General features: G+C 40.7%; 1 protein-coding gene across 2 annotated transcripts; it reads left to right on the top strand.

Moving 5' to 3' along the window:
- Positions 1-394: 394 nt before the first annotated feature.
- gfpt2 (glutamine-fructose-6-phosphate transaminase 2) lies at positions 395-14,671 on the top strand. Of its 2 annotated transcripts, none has more exons than XM_061277104.1 (19): positions 395-539; positions 2,125-2,232; positions 3,579-3,686; positions 3,801-3,926; positions 4,176-4,234; positions 4,477-4,611; positions 5,415-5,476; positions 8,077-8,156; positions 9,523-9,634; positions 9,788-9,951; positions 10,443-10,538; positions 10,617-10,714; positions 10,793-10,913; positions 11,002-11,159; positions 11,263-11,377; positions 12,013-12,140; positions 12,267-12,434; positions 13,154-13,315; positions 13,587-14,671. In XM_061277104.1, exons 1-19 carry the CDS (start codon positions 533-535, stop codon positions 13,629-13,631), a joined length of 2,052 nt encoding a protein of 683 aa, XP_061133088.1. In that variant the 5' UTR covers positions 395-532; the 3' UTR covers positions 13,632-14,671. The 2 variants fall into 2 exon arrangements, with proteins under 2 accessions (XP_061133088.1, XP_061133010.1); XM_061277026.1 differs by having other exon boundaries at positions 3,579-3,688; positions 3,794-3,926.
- Positions 14,672-14,919: the final 248 nt, after the last annotated feature.

Raw genomic sequence — 14,919 nt, 5'->3', positions numbered from 1 at the left:
GGTAGGGAAAAGCCGTGTTCAGAATAATGTTCCTTCCTTCCGCTGGTTTTCTATAAACAAACAGTTGTGCATAAAATAATAAATGAGCCAAACAAAAATCCTTTGAATTGATCCCTATCACGACGTAGACAATCATTTCATCTTCTGTGTATTCAGTTTTTGAAAAGCGTTTCACCATATTTCAAAACAAAAAGGAAAGGGAATCGTGAATAAATTAGTACAATTTAATGGAACGTGGTAGTAGTAGTTGTAGTGAGATTAGTTCAAATTGATATTTAATATCCCATGACTTTTATGCTGTCTGTCTATACTGGTAGGCGTGTGTGTCCCGTGATGTGACATATGTGGATTCGAGAGGACAAGGGAGGCGTCAACGGGGGTGGGAACCGTTCCTTGCTTCTCCGGGAAACACCGTTTAAATGCTCACTGCCAGCGTTCCGTGCACACTCACCATCCTCACTCCCACTGAGAATAAAGATCCATTATTATTTTTATTTTCATACTTGCAAGCCGAACTTTCAAAACTCGAGCCATGTGTGGTGAGTGTTGCTTTTTTTCCCCTCCTACTCTTTGACTGAATTTCATTCTACTTGTTCATGGAGTTATTTATGAGTTGACGTGCGCAGCGCTCATTTCAGGGGCTTAATTAATTATGTGTAGGTAATTCCCGTCTTTCTCTCCAAGACGTTCAGATCGGAGAAGGTCTGCTAAAGTTGAGACGGTTTTATTTTTTTTTTCCCTCTAGCTTTGTGACTCCGCTCAGCTGCTACGTGTCTTGTATCCCGCCCCCACCAAGCTTCTTGCTTCTGTCATGACAGCTTCGCTGCAGATGAGCAGTCTTACTCTTGTACAGTAACTTGGGAGTATTTTGCAAAGCGAGGCAGCGTTATGCATTGCCAATCTCAAGTGCGGTAATTTAGGAGCACGACCATTAACGACCTAAAGTCAATCGTTAACCAACTATTTCCCATGCGCCTTCCACACAACAAGCTGAACTGACTGTTGAAAACACTGCTTGCTATGTCCACCTTCCATATAGGCATCTATGTGTCTGCGCGCGCGCGCACGCGGGTGGGCGTAAAAGTAACATTACCGCAGGACACACGCACATACACAGACAAGCCCCTGTTATGAAGAGCACAGCCAATTTAAATATTAAATAGTAGTGCAGCGCCTATACTGATAGGCACCTCTTCTTGTGAACACCTGGAATATTATTGCACAGAGAAACAATGAGCTGTGAAAAAAGACCAGTTTCGCAGTCTCTATACAAATGTCATGAATGTTGTTTTAATCCTGCTACCATTCAAAGACATGACCTGACATAGATAATTAACCGCCTTGATGTGATGGTCTTGATCAAAACTGACCATAAGAATCCACTTGTTGTACGAATGGGCTGATTTGAGCTTTTGATCTCATAAGATTGTGAAAGGTGACTGTTGATATTCACCAAACAAGTGAATAACATTCAGATGCAAGCACGAGCATTGTGCCGGAGTCATTTGGTTGCTCAAAGCTTACCTATTCATACGGCCTTCCGCATTTGTGGACTGCATTGACCAAAAAAAAAAAATGCATTTTCACCTCCACACTAGCTCTTTTGAAATCTACATTTATTTTCTAAAGCTTATTTAACTGGCTAAATAACCATTTGAATTGGTTCTTCCTCTCTCTCGTACGTGGAATAATATTTATCACCAAAGTATTATTGTCTAAGTAAATACGAATTTAAGAAAATTGCCTTAAAGTCCTTCTTGGCGTTATCTAACAAGTGAATCATCACAGCGCTTATTAACAGTTTATGAAGTTTTCCCCAAGTCCTTCTTGGGGTTAACAAGTGAATCATCACAGCGCTTATCAACAGTTTACTAAGTTTTACTTTTGGGTCGCTTAAATACTCAAGTCTATGTGATGAAACATAAAGTGGTCAGTTTTTGAAAGGGGTGGTGGAAGCATCCAACCAGTTATAGATGAGAATTTGAGACGTTTGGGCGCCCTAAAATTACCGTAGCCCCAGACACCCCTCGCTTTACCATCTTGAAATGGGATTATTGACATACAGCATTGCTCCAAAATAGTTTAGCAGTTCATCTTAATGTTTATTCTCTGTCTGCCCTAAAGGTATTTTTGCTTACCTGAACCATCAAGTGCCTCGCACCAGGAAGGAGATATTTGAGACACTCGTGAAGGGATTGCAGAGACTTGAGTACAGAGGCTACGATTCAGCAGGTAAGACGGCTGCCGCACGCACACACAAACGCTATACATGCTGTGAGCACATATTTTCTAGTATTCAAAGCAAGAGAAACAAAGTATTTCTGTATGCAAGCAAGTGATAATTATAATAGTAAAGCAGGACTAGAAGCAAATCATGTGGCAGAGTGAGGCCACAGAGGATAAACATTTCATCCGAAATAGACAGTCAAGCTCAACTTTATATCGATATCTAAGGCTTTTTGTTACAGGTTGGTTCACAGGGGTCTCTGTTTTACACTGTGCCCAGGTGGCCGGCCACACACAAGGAGTAGCACACTGTCCATTGAATAGGAGAAAAAATGTGACAGAAGCTGTATTCATTTCCATTCCATTTATTTGTCATTGTGTTTTTTCTGTCACAAAGAATATTGTAGTGCGATTTGTATGATTAAAAAACATTTTTGTTTTTAATTTTTATATTCGAAAGAGGCGGAAACAGATGAATATTTTTTCCATTAATTTTAATGGGAAAGAATATGTGAGCTACGAGTGTTATGAGTTTCAAGGGAACACTGTAACTAGACTTTGGAAGCATGGCTGTCCTGCCATCAGAAAATGGTTTGTGAGACACACTGCATCAGAATTTTTTGCAAGATATAATTTGGGATTTCTCTGTGGCGATTACGTGGTCCCCTTGATATTGCGCAAACGCGCTTTGTTTCTTCACGCTTCCTCATGCGCTTGAAAAATGGAATTTTTTGTGTATACTTTTTATCTCTAGTCTTCAAAGGCTGGTATTCATAATCAAGATTATTCAACCTGGGAGTGCTGCTGTCTTTCAATTACGCTTATCCACAAATATTCAGTGCAAGAACTTAAGCAGTGACCATTTCCACTTGACTCTGTCATTGCCCCGCAGCTAGTAAGCATGAACAAACCCCGTCATATGATGATCTTGACATTTAGAATTTCAAAGCACCAACCTTTTGTCATCTGGTCAATGATTGCCACCAATACTTTATGAATGTAAGCAAATGCAAGAGAACCACGCGCCACTGCAAATACCTGCTTTGTGTTTGCTCATCCTATTTGAGCAGGATGAAGCCATGGTTGCCCTACAGCTGTTTAACAAGCAGGCACACACTCCTTGATGGATGTTTGTTCTTTTTCAGCCTGACAGTCAGTTTCTATACTATATTTTATGTATTATGAAATAATTGACTTTGTACAATCTATGCCTTTTAATTGCTCTCATATTTTACTTTGCTGGAGATGTGATAAGTTTACTCCCTTGCTATCATTAAAGTTGACCCGGGGTGTTCTTTGCTATACGGCCCATTAAAAATACTTGATGAATGTTGTCTACTATTTGTTGACAGGCATTGCTGTGGATGGCAAAACCAAGGAAAGCTCGGACATAAATGGCAAAGCCATCTGTTTGATCAAAAAGAGAGGAAAGGTCAAGGCTTTGGAAGAGGAGCTTCACAGTGAGTTCAAGTCAATAATCCCAAGGCATCATGTCTCCGGTTCTTTATTAGGGTCAAGATTTGTTGTTGTGTCCAAATCAGTAAAAAGACTGTACTATCCATTGGGTTCTCCAGAGAAAGACTCCCTGGACCTGGAAGAGGAACTGTGTACGCACTTTGGTCTCGCTCACACTCGCTGGGCCACACACGGAGAACCGAGCGCGCGCAACAGCCACCCTCATCGTTCTGACAACGCTAATGGTAAGTATTTCCTGTCGTATATCCGAACACTGCGGTGTCTGTAAATATAACATTTTTCATGTATCTCTTACATTAGATCTCAATAAATTGTGCACTGTGTTTGTATTGCAAGATGATTCATCCATCCAGTAATCATATCCAAAGAGAAACATTTATGTAGTTTGGTAGTAGAAATACGTATGGCATTTCGGGGCAAAATATGTAGGATTGACACTATGCTCTATCTTAAATCTGAATCTCGCCTCTTAGAATTTGTCGTCATCCACAACGGCATTATCACCAACTACAAGGAGCTGAAGGCCTATCTGGTAAGTAAATATTGGATGGTGGCATATTTAAGATGTAGAGTCTCCCATGTATCCACAATGGTCCATTATTATCAGAAGCACCACTCAGTAAGATTTGTGACAGAGTGACTATTTGGCGTGAAAATGTCCGGCCAGTGTAGATGTGAGATTCGAAATATGTGGACAGCAAGCATCAACAACTCTGAATCGTTCAAAATGATCAACCAACCAAAAATGTATATTATGCCTCTTATCACCCTCAGATCGCCAAGGGATATGCGTTTGAGTCTGAGACAGACACGGAGGTGATCCCAAAGTTAATCAAATACGTTTACGACAACCGGGAGTATGACAGCATCAGCTTCTCCACATTGGTGGAGAGGGTCATTCACCAGCTGGTGAGTGGCATTTACCTCATTGCTGTCCGTATTTGTTGTCTTGGTGTTGCATTACCTCTAACACTCACTCATCAAAGGCAAAGAGGATTTTTGTAAACATCTTATCTGGTATATTATATATATATATTTTGTGTGGAGTGTTTCACTTGAGTGAAAAAAAAAAACGAGTGAGAGCGTTTCAGTAGTGTGTACGAGAGCTATTCCTGAATGGGGCCCTTATATATAAGTGACGTCACAGTGTCGCTAGGTTTTATGAAGTGTGTTTTTGTTTGGTCCAACACGTTAGTCATTCAACCATACATTTCACCTTCCCGCCTGTTTAAAACACAGTGGACCATCACAAAACGGTTTCTGTGGCAACCACACTGAAAGCGTCACAGCTAACATCATCTTTTGCTTTCGATGATTTGATAGATCAAGAGTTTGTTTTCCACTGCGTGAAATTTGGGTGTTAGCGGGTTGTCTGTCTTCTGCGCAACTGCGTTTGTTGGAGTAATGGGAAGCAGACAGTTGGATCCGCAGACCGCCGTATGACCAAGACAAAACATACCGTACCCGCCCCTCACTGTCAAAACCACACATACACGCAAACTCAGGGCGTTCGACATCAGGTCTTTCGAAAGACAGCAGATGTTACACAATAGAAGTCCCAGTTCTCTTTTACCTCCAACAGAGACCCCACTCCTTCCATCATTTCACCATAACACTTTTTGGGGAAAATTTTGGAGCTCACCGCCTAAACACATCCATCTTGATTATGGATGACAATGTTGAATTTTGGCTTTTCCCTTCTTTTGTCTCAGGAAGGGGCCTTTGCTCTGGTTTTTAAAAGTCGCCATTTCCCTGGAGAGGCCGTGGTTGCCAGGTTAGTTTGTACACTAACACACACGAAGGCACACTCTGACGTTTGACAGTGTGGTCATCCGCATGGGGTCCACGGGATGTGCATGTTTGAGATGAGCCATTGCTGTGAAGCAATCGTCGATATGATTCATCGTTGCCTTTGTATGCACTCGGTGGGCTTTGTTGTGGCTATCATGATAGATGGGTGCTCTTTGTGCAGTGTATCTTTCGGGTACTGTTTCCAATTGCGTAAAAATTTGGAAAGTCACATCCGACCGACTGCTTGTGTCATGTTTTGATGACAGACAATTTTGATGGGCCTGACCTATTTCATGTGGGCTTTCAACCTCCTAATTTTTCCTGAGCTTCACAGTCCTCCTTCCTGGCTCCTTTACTCTCTCTTTTGGTCTTCTTCTCTCATCTAAGCTTGAGCTCCTTTCTACGTAGCTGGCCATCTGCCTGCGTCTCTGTGACTCATTATCGGACAGTTTCCTGTTGCAGACGTTGCCAGCATGACTCCTGGTTTATCACTCCCTAAGTTTTATATGACTTTATATATTTTCCCTAGAACAGGGAGAGGCAAATGATTGCATGACCAAAGGGGAATCTTTAAAGAGAGGACGTAAAGGCACGTAAAATGACTACCGTATTTTCCGCACTATAAGGCACACCTAAAAACCTCCAATTTTCTCAAAAGCCGACAGTGCGCCTTATAATCAGGTGTGCCTTATATATGGACCAATATTGAGCCACTACAGCAGGCGTGCCCAAAGTCCGGCCCGCGGGCCAAATGTATATATCTTATATATGGCCAAAGTTTTAAAATGGGCCATTCATTGAAGGTGCGCCTTATAATCCGGTGCGCCTTATAGTGCGGAAAATACGGTATATGAGCAGGAGCCACCATTGATATGGCTCTGAGCCTGCAACAAAATTTCTTATCATCCAATTCATCGATTGTCCTTCAGCAGTTGTGTAACTAACCCAGCCACATTGCTCTGATGTCGTTCTTATGCTGCCAGCTATGCCTTGAGGGAGAATATCTACACGTATTTAACGATTGATTTGCTGTGCTGCAACTTAGTCATCATTTCCAAATTTAGAGGGGAACATTTGAATAAAAAAAGAAAACTTGATTATTACGTCTCGTGAACAAATGCCAATCCCGCTCGCGCTGTTAGGTAGTGAGCACCTCAGCACAGCACCTCATCCATAATAGCTTGTTACTATAACACTAAGGTTACTGGGTTGAAATTATATTTCTGGTGAGGCTATAGGGCTGTGCCCACAATGACTGTGTACATACATGTACGACAAAAAATTGACCACTCACAAGTAACGCCTTCTGCCTACAATTGGTTGTGTTCCCTTGGCAGATGTTTCTTTTTTTATACCAAGGAGGTGCAGTATTTCTTTTTCATGACAGAACAATTACGATTTTTTTTTATTACAAACTCCCTCATTTTTTAGTGTTTTTTTTTTTCTCCCCCAGCACTATGGCGAATAAGCAGCATTCATGCATCATTGGATCCCTTGGTATTACCTAAGTCCAAGTTATCATTAATATTATTGTTATCCACATAAGTTGTGATGAAACCACCCTTTGTAGTTTTTACTGTGAATACTACTCCTCCCCCCATTTAACAGCAACACGTTTTCTCAATGCGGTTAACATGTTGGGCCAATTTGAGCAGTGTACGCCTTTACTGTTCACATCCCAAACACAACAGTTGTGTGTCTCAGCAAGGCAGCAATGATGTCATGTCATCCCTATGCTTGTATGCCGTCCAAGGATTGCTATGGTGTGCTATGACGTTTGTTCCCCAGTTACTTTCTTCATTTGGCATTTCTCACCTTTCACGTATAAGGAAAATGACATTTCAAATGCTTTGCGGTATTTTGCCAAAAAGAGAGCTTAGTTTGCATAAATATAGTATTTGGCGGGAGAAAGAATGTTTGTATCCTGGTACTGGGCAGCTGTTGTTATCAATCAAAAAGGTTCAGCTTTCATGACGTTTCGGCTGTTCTAGTTTCAACTTTTATCTTCCTCTATTGTTTCTCCGCTGTCTCTCTTCGGACTAACACATCTCGTTTTTCTCTCGTCCATTTGCTTCCCCTCTTTTTCCTCGTCTTTCCCTCCCACAGGGTAAATATTGTACTGGATAGCGACCACATGTTTCTGTTTGCAAGCTTCACTTCAAGCCCCACGCCCCGTAAAACAACCGGCGGCTTTGCGTCACTGGAGCTGAGCCCCAGAGAAATCATAACTGGAGAGCAAAGATAGATCCAGCCATACAAATAGCGTACGTGCTAAGAAGAGGCCTTAAGTATTTGTCTTAATAACCGACTTGGCATGAAGAGATTTGTTTGGAAATTTTTGTTTGCTGTCAAGTCAGTCAAACCTGGCAAATGTTGCTCGACCTTTGTTAACTCCACAACCAATAAGAGGCCCGACAGAAGTATAAGGCAATAAAATCAGTGTGATAGCGTTTAAGAATGTTTGAAATATTTGGGGGAGTAAAGAGAGGAGGTGTGATCAAAACATGAGACTTCTTGTGAAAATTTTAAATTGTTGTTAATTTATCAAACATAAACTTATCATTTCTCCCATTTCCTGATCAGGAGAGGAAGTCCCTTGCTCATTGGCGTGCGAAGTGAACACGAGCTGTCAACCGAACATATTCCTGTCCAGTACAAGGGTGGTAAGTCCGCTTCCTCACTTTGGCTGCCTCATCACAGTTACAATATGACACACTGTTGCCCACGCTTTTCTCAAGGATGCCTGTACTTATTTAAAATAAATGCTAAGAGGTGAAAAACTAACTTCTTATTATTACTGATACTCTTCTGCAAACAAAACCCACAATAATCAGCATCATTTTGGTACACATATTACAGCCATAGTACACACAAATCACCTGACACCTAAACTAATACATTTTTTAAATATAAAATATACTGCAAAAAGTTACAGATTAGCTGTTGAGCAGCTTTCACCATCAATGTGCAGTGTGCGAGCTGTGAATTTATTTTTCAGATTTTTTTGTGTAAAAGACGCAAATCACACAGTGCTTTAATTTAGAAACTGAATCCACACCATCTGTTTAAAATAATGTACTGTCCTTAATACTCTTAAGTTTAAATAAAATATAAGGCATAAATACCACAACCAACTGCATTTTAACACCCGACAGTTATCAACACACAAATGTTTCCCAAAAGTATTGGACAATATTGAACTTGAATTTTATTAGAGGAATAAATAACAGATATTTAATTTGGTTGCTGATGAGGTTTTTCTGTGGCAGTATTCTGTGGACTATACGTCAAACACACATTAGCTCCTCTCACCAAAGGCTGTCTTATGAAAGGAATCTTGGAATAAATTTGGGGCGCAATTGTATAATAACGCATTGCAAAGCCTTTTTAGAAAAGCCTTTGTTCTGAGCATTTGCGAGCTGCCAAGTATTCCAGTGAACCGTCTCTGGGAAAATTCCTCAGAAACTTCCTGCAAAGTAGATGCATCAAGCAAAACACGAGCTGGAAATGGTGTCTGATAGATTAACAACACATGGAAACAAAATGATTTCCTATTGCCTGCTGGATCTGCGCACTTTGTGTAACACAGACAAAACTGTCTCGGCTGTCTTTGTGAACGATTTATGGTTCTTCGTAGGAAAGAGCGACACCAGTCCAAAGTGCAATGAGTTACTGTTGTTGTCGTGGGTGAGGACAAAATAAACCTAGGTGTGTCAATTTAATGGTTATAAAGAATGACTTTTATTGACTCTTGTCCTCCATTTAAAATGTTTGTGCTATGATGACAAACTACACAAGAGTACTCAGAATTGTCACACACCTAAATCTTTTGTGTGTAAATAATGCCCTCCAGACAAATCCAATGACTGAATTAATATTCATGATGTCATTTTGATTGATCAAATGTGGCTTTGCTTTTCATATCATAGAATAGGAACCTAATTTTCAGTAGAAAGTTCAGAAGAAGAATTTGTCATGTCCACAAAAGACATCGAGCTGATCCCTTGGCATCTGTTTCTGACCCCACAGCTCTCCTAAAGGAGGACGTCCAGGAAAAGAACAACCATAACCGCACTGGTGGCACTATTAACTCCGTCGGGGATGGCAGGCCTGTGGAGTATTACTTTGCTTCTGACGCAAGGTGAGAACTCCACTAGGTGTGGCAATGTCACTTCTTGTCTTACCTCCATATTTATAAAATGTACTGTATAAATGGAATCTAAATGAAATCACCTACTTTTGTTTCTTACCATTTTTTTTTGTTAACCACCATTATTTTCCTTTTGATTCCCAGCGCCATTATTGAACACACCAACAAGGTGTTGTACCTGGAGGATCATGACATTGCTGTGGTGAGAGGAGGGAAACTTTCCATCCACAGGATGAACCGGCAGGCCGGTGAAGATCCTGTACGCGCCATCCAAACCCTACAAATGGAGCTCCAACAGATAATGAAAGGTCAGATATTTCAAAGCTAAGAAAGGACAGATTCAAAATTATACCAACCCCGCTCCAAAAAAAAAATCCGCTATACTTGCACTCCCTCTGCTGACTGAAGACCTCAATGCAAGTTGTATATATTTTCTGGCAAAGAGAATAGAAGAGAAGAGAATAGAAGAGAATAGAATAGAAGGTGTGTTGCAACAGGGAGACAAAGAAAACATGCAGGCCCTCAAGGACCAGAGTTGCCTACCCATGCAATAGACTGTAACTATAACAAATGTCCTCTATTTCCCTAAAAGGACTATTTAGGTACATCAAATCTGATTATTTGTATTGATTGCATAACCACAGAAAAAAAACTGAATCGCAGTATCCCGCAACAATAAAACGAGCATTAAGAAATTGCCAATTAAACACCTACAGTGTATTAACTATGGCCACATTTACAGTACTTGCAAATATACAAATGATGTACACATGCCAATGTAATGGTCTTCCCGTTGCAGGAAATTTTGATTCTTTCATGCAGAAAGAGATCTTCGAGCAGCCAGAGTCGGTGGTCAACACAATGAGAGGCCGCATTTGTTTTGACTCCAATACTGGTAACCATAATGCCACTTGTATATCGGACCCATAATATGTGAGGTGTGTTATGCAACTGTCTCTTAACTATTTCTCAGTGATTCTCGGCGGATTGAAGGACCACATAAAAGAGATCAAACGCTGCAGACGGCTGATCATGATTGGCTGTGGTACTAGTTTCCATGCTGCAGTCGCCGTAAGTTTAGGTTGATTGTCCAACACTGTTGAGAAAGTCAAAGTGGTGCTCATCTGACTTTCCCTCAAACTTTTTCAGACCAGACAAATCCTGGAGGAACTAACAGAGCTGCCTGTCATGGTGGAGCTGGCGAGTGACTTCCTTGACCGCAATACACCTGTTTTCAGAGACGACGTCAGCTTCTTCATGAGCCAGTCAGGTGACAACACCACCAATCATGCAAAACTTCACACTGGTTGTCTCTAAAGACAAATTTAAGACTCCTAACTCTTTGCACTAACCATCAGGAGAGACAGCAGACACCTTAATGGCTTTGCGTTACTGTAAGGAGAGAGGTGCCTTAACAGTGGGCATAACCAACACCGTGGGAAGCTCCATTTGCAGAGAAACAGACTGTGGAGTCCATATTAATGCTGGGCCTGAGATTGGAGTGGCTAGCACCAAGGTACAACTCCAACAGCATTGACCAAACGTTCTAAGATCAAACTGTGGCTGTGGTAAAACAAACAAGACCACACACCCCTCTCCCCACTTTGTTCGTGATTCAGGCGTACACCAGTCAATTTGTGGCGCTCACCATGTTTGGCCTAATGATGAGTGAGGACAGGCTCTCCCTACAGAAGAGAAGACTGGAGATCATCAACAGCCTCCGACAGCTTCCTGGTAACAACACAACATCCAACTAGAGTACTTGTCATTAGAATGCAGACATCTACTGAGGTTAGATTGTTAATGATATGAGGTGGTGACATTGTTTTTATTCCTCTGACCATTTTGTGCCGTGTGGCAGTTTCTGCTCTTTGGGGCTCTTGGACGATCGATGCAATATAGTACGTACGTACGTACGTCTAACAGCCTGGTTAGTCTCATTATAGAATCTCTGAATTTGGTGCCTGGGGTCTTCTACCCAACCACTTCTTATGCAGAGACAGCTCCAGGATTTTTTTTCTCTGCTGGGGGCCTCGGCAGATTCGATTGACATAGTAGCACATAATGGCTGAATTGGACCAAAAAAACTAAAAAAAAACCAGCTATGTTTACACTATGTTGCCAGAGACAACTCAAGCCTTGTTTCGGGCTATTGTTGACAAAACAGGATGAGCCAATTCAGGCGATAGGACGTGTTTTTTTCCCCCCCAGATCACTTTAGGATTGTACTACTGTCAAAACGCACCTCCTGTGTAAGCCTTGATTTTGTTATCAACAAAAAACAGGAACAATACTTAACTCATTCACTGTATTTGATGGCTATGGAGGTCAAAGACGTCATCATGAGATGTGTATTTTTTGTGTCCTAGATTTCATAAAAAAGGTCTTGTCTCTGGATGAGAAAATAAAGATCATTGCTGAAGAGCTGTACCAGCAGAGGTCTCTTCTTGTCATGGGCCGTGGTTTCAATTATGCCACATGTCTGGAGGGGGCACTGGTAAATTGGTTATACCCAGTATGGCATAAAATATGGTACCAGGTGTACTGTAGTGTGCCTTGTGTTTTCCCTTCCTCTCTTTATTCTGGGAAAACTAATGATTTTTCAATATTCCGAACTCTACAGAAAATCAAAGAAATCACCTACATGCACTCAGAGGGCATTATGGCCGGCGAGTTGAAGCACGGACCTCTGGCTCTCATTGACAAACATATGCCAGTCATCATGATCATTATGAAGGATGCCTGCTATACCAAATGTCAAAACGCCCTCCAACAAGTCACTGCCAGATCGGTAGGTGACGGAAACAATCAATGCCACCGATGCTTTAATTATGTTAATTCCATACCACTGCTAATAATAATACTTTGAAACATTAATTAATGGTATGAATAATGTACTCTGTGGCGGCAAGGAGAGACGCTGTTGCCACTGCCAAAAGTGCTTAACACTCATAATTCACTGATTTTGTGCTGTGATCAATAACCTTGTTTAACACAAAAGTATTACTTTGGGGCCATCCTTTGGCATTTAGGTGCAAAGCAAAGGGAATGAAGGGAGGAACTTGATTGAGACATGTCTTCACACAGGAGAAACCAGTAATTTTTGGGTTTATGTTTTTTTAAAGGGAGGTTCAAACAAAATACAAGTCAAGGTAAAACTGTAAATGCATTCCTAATTAAACAGGGTTTGGCGCCATCTTATGGCTATGTTGAAGCGCTGTGGATAGGCGGTTTGCAAATTACAAACCGTGCCGTAGCTTACAACACCTTACTGTATTATGAATCTTTTCGGGTGGGAAATTCACTCACTATCAATCAGAGTGGAATGACTGAAAACCGCTTTTTGTAGGACCAGCAATGATTCAAGTGAAGCCAATTATCTAACCCGAGAAGAACGGAAAAAGGGAGATCATGTGAAAGAGTATTAAACTGCATGAGTGACACTAATTCCTACAATCAGCAGGTACTGCCATTAATAATGTCTGTGGCTTAACCTCATCCCGCATTCAGGGCAGGCCCATCATCCTGTGTAGCCAGGACGACACAGAGGTGACTACGAATGCTTATCGGACCATCGAGTTGCCACGTATTGTCGACTGTCTGCAGGGCGTCCTCAGTGTCATCCCCCTGCAGCTATTGTCCTTCCACCTGGCAGTTCTGCGAGGATACGATGTAAGTAAATCGCGTGGCCAACATATACTCAGCAACCACAAAGTTAATAAGCAATTTTTGTTATTTCGATTTAAGAGGATACTGATAAAAATTAAATGCTTATAATAAATAGCTGAAGTCTAACATATCATGACAAAGCTGAACTACGATGATTTGCGTGAAAGGATGATTATATTTATGCTTGAGAAATTGCAGTATTGACTGATGCCCTAAAATGTTTCCATATTGACAAACTGGATGTTTACTGATGGAAGATTATTTTTGTCTGCAGGTTGACTGCCCCAGAAACCTAGCCAAGTCTGTGACAGTGGAATGAATTCACGTCACAAAGCCCAGGAGAGCAGCAAGGACGTTCATAGCGCAAATGTGCAATTGAAATTTCGGAATGTTTTGAAAGCTTAGCGGTTATTGTGTTTCTGCATATAAAATGTGTGTGCGAGGGAGAAGAGTGAACGAGACAAATGAAAAGGACAAGAAACATTTTCTTTCTTTAATATTTTTCTTAATTCAAGCAAATGTGAAGTTTGATCAATACACTGATGAGGGGGCACCAGTCCAATGCTGTTAAGGTCTTGCCTGGATCGCAACCTACCGTGCCTTTTTCTTATCACTAGATGAGCCAACAATTTCAAGAGGCTTAAAATGACATTAAATGCCTTATAGAAGAAATTACAGCAGTGCAATATGGGGGACTAAATGTGCATTATGAATGTACGCAGTTGTGACAGATTTCTTTTTTTTAACATTGCTTGCTTAGCCTACATCCAATGAAATTGAATAGTTACAGAACTTAATTCCAAAGAACTCCAGAAGTATGGAAGTTTGATTCATAGCTTCTGTGTTATACTGTACATGAATGTTGTTAGTGTACCTTCTGTTTATTTTTTTTGCAGGGACTACCTAAAAGGAAAGTGATTTGACTTTTGTGTCATATTGTGCTTCATGTTTGTTTTAAAATATTTTGTTGCTTGTGTTTAACAGAAAAGGATTATTTTGATGATATTTTTTTTTATGATATGCTATGATTGGAGCATGTTTGAATTGTAATTGCAACACACTCAGTTCATTCCACTAAATGCATCATTATCATTGTAGGATGTCGTGCAGTAGAAAAACTGATCAATATGCCATTACTATTATCAAAGTGTTTATTTTTCAACCATTGATCTGTTTGAATGGGTTCATAACAAATTAAGATATTCTATATTTATCTGGTTTATATTTTATAAACATAAAAACTTTGATTTGTATTTGGCACAGCTTTTTTTACAGTGTTCTATCAATCAGTACCTGGATAAAGTATTCTGCAAAAAATGTGCACTTCATTTCTCTAAATAAATATTCTTCAAATTTGAAGTTGTCTATCCAGGTGTCTATCTCGCTCCTCTCCTTTCACCCTTTCGCCCTCCGTCCACTGTCTGGTCAGTTTTGTTCCAGTGTGATACTTCGACTGTATGCAGAGACCCCCGATTTCAAAGGATAGTAGAAACAATACATTGGGGCCAGTGAGATTGATAGCGTTTATAAAGAAAATAATCAAATATAAAAATCTTTCAACCAATCAAGTTCCTTGGAGGTGACGCCATCGTGCGTGATGCCGTCAT

The sequence above is a fragment of the Syngnathus typhle genome, linkage group LG1 (genome assembly GCF_033458585.1).
Source record: "Syngnathus typhle isolate RoL2023-S1 ecotype Sweden linkage group LG1, RoL_Styp_1.0, whole genome shotgun sequence".
In the NCBI taxonomy this organism is placed as follows: domain Eukaryota; kingdom Metazoa; phylum Chordata; class Actinopteri; order Syngnathiformes; family Syngnathidae; genus Syngnathus; species Syngnathus typhle.
This window is presented reverse-complemented; position numbering and strand designations above follow the sequence as displayed.

Coding starts and splice junctions, on each gene's coding strand:
- gfpt2 (XM_061277026.1), top strand. Junction 4,235..4,476: donor AGGAGCTGAAGGCCTATCTG/GTAAGTAAATAT, acceptor TATCACCCTCAG/ATCGCCAAGGGATATGCGTT. Junction 11,378..12,012: donor CAGCCTCCGACAGCTTCCTG/GTAACAACACAA, acceptor TTTGTGTCCTAG/ATTTCATAAAAAAGGTCTTG.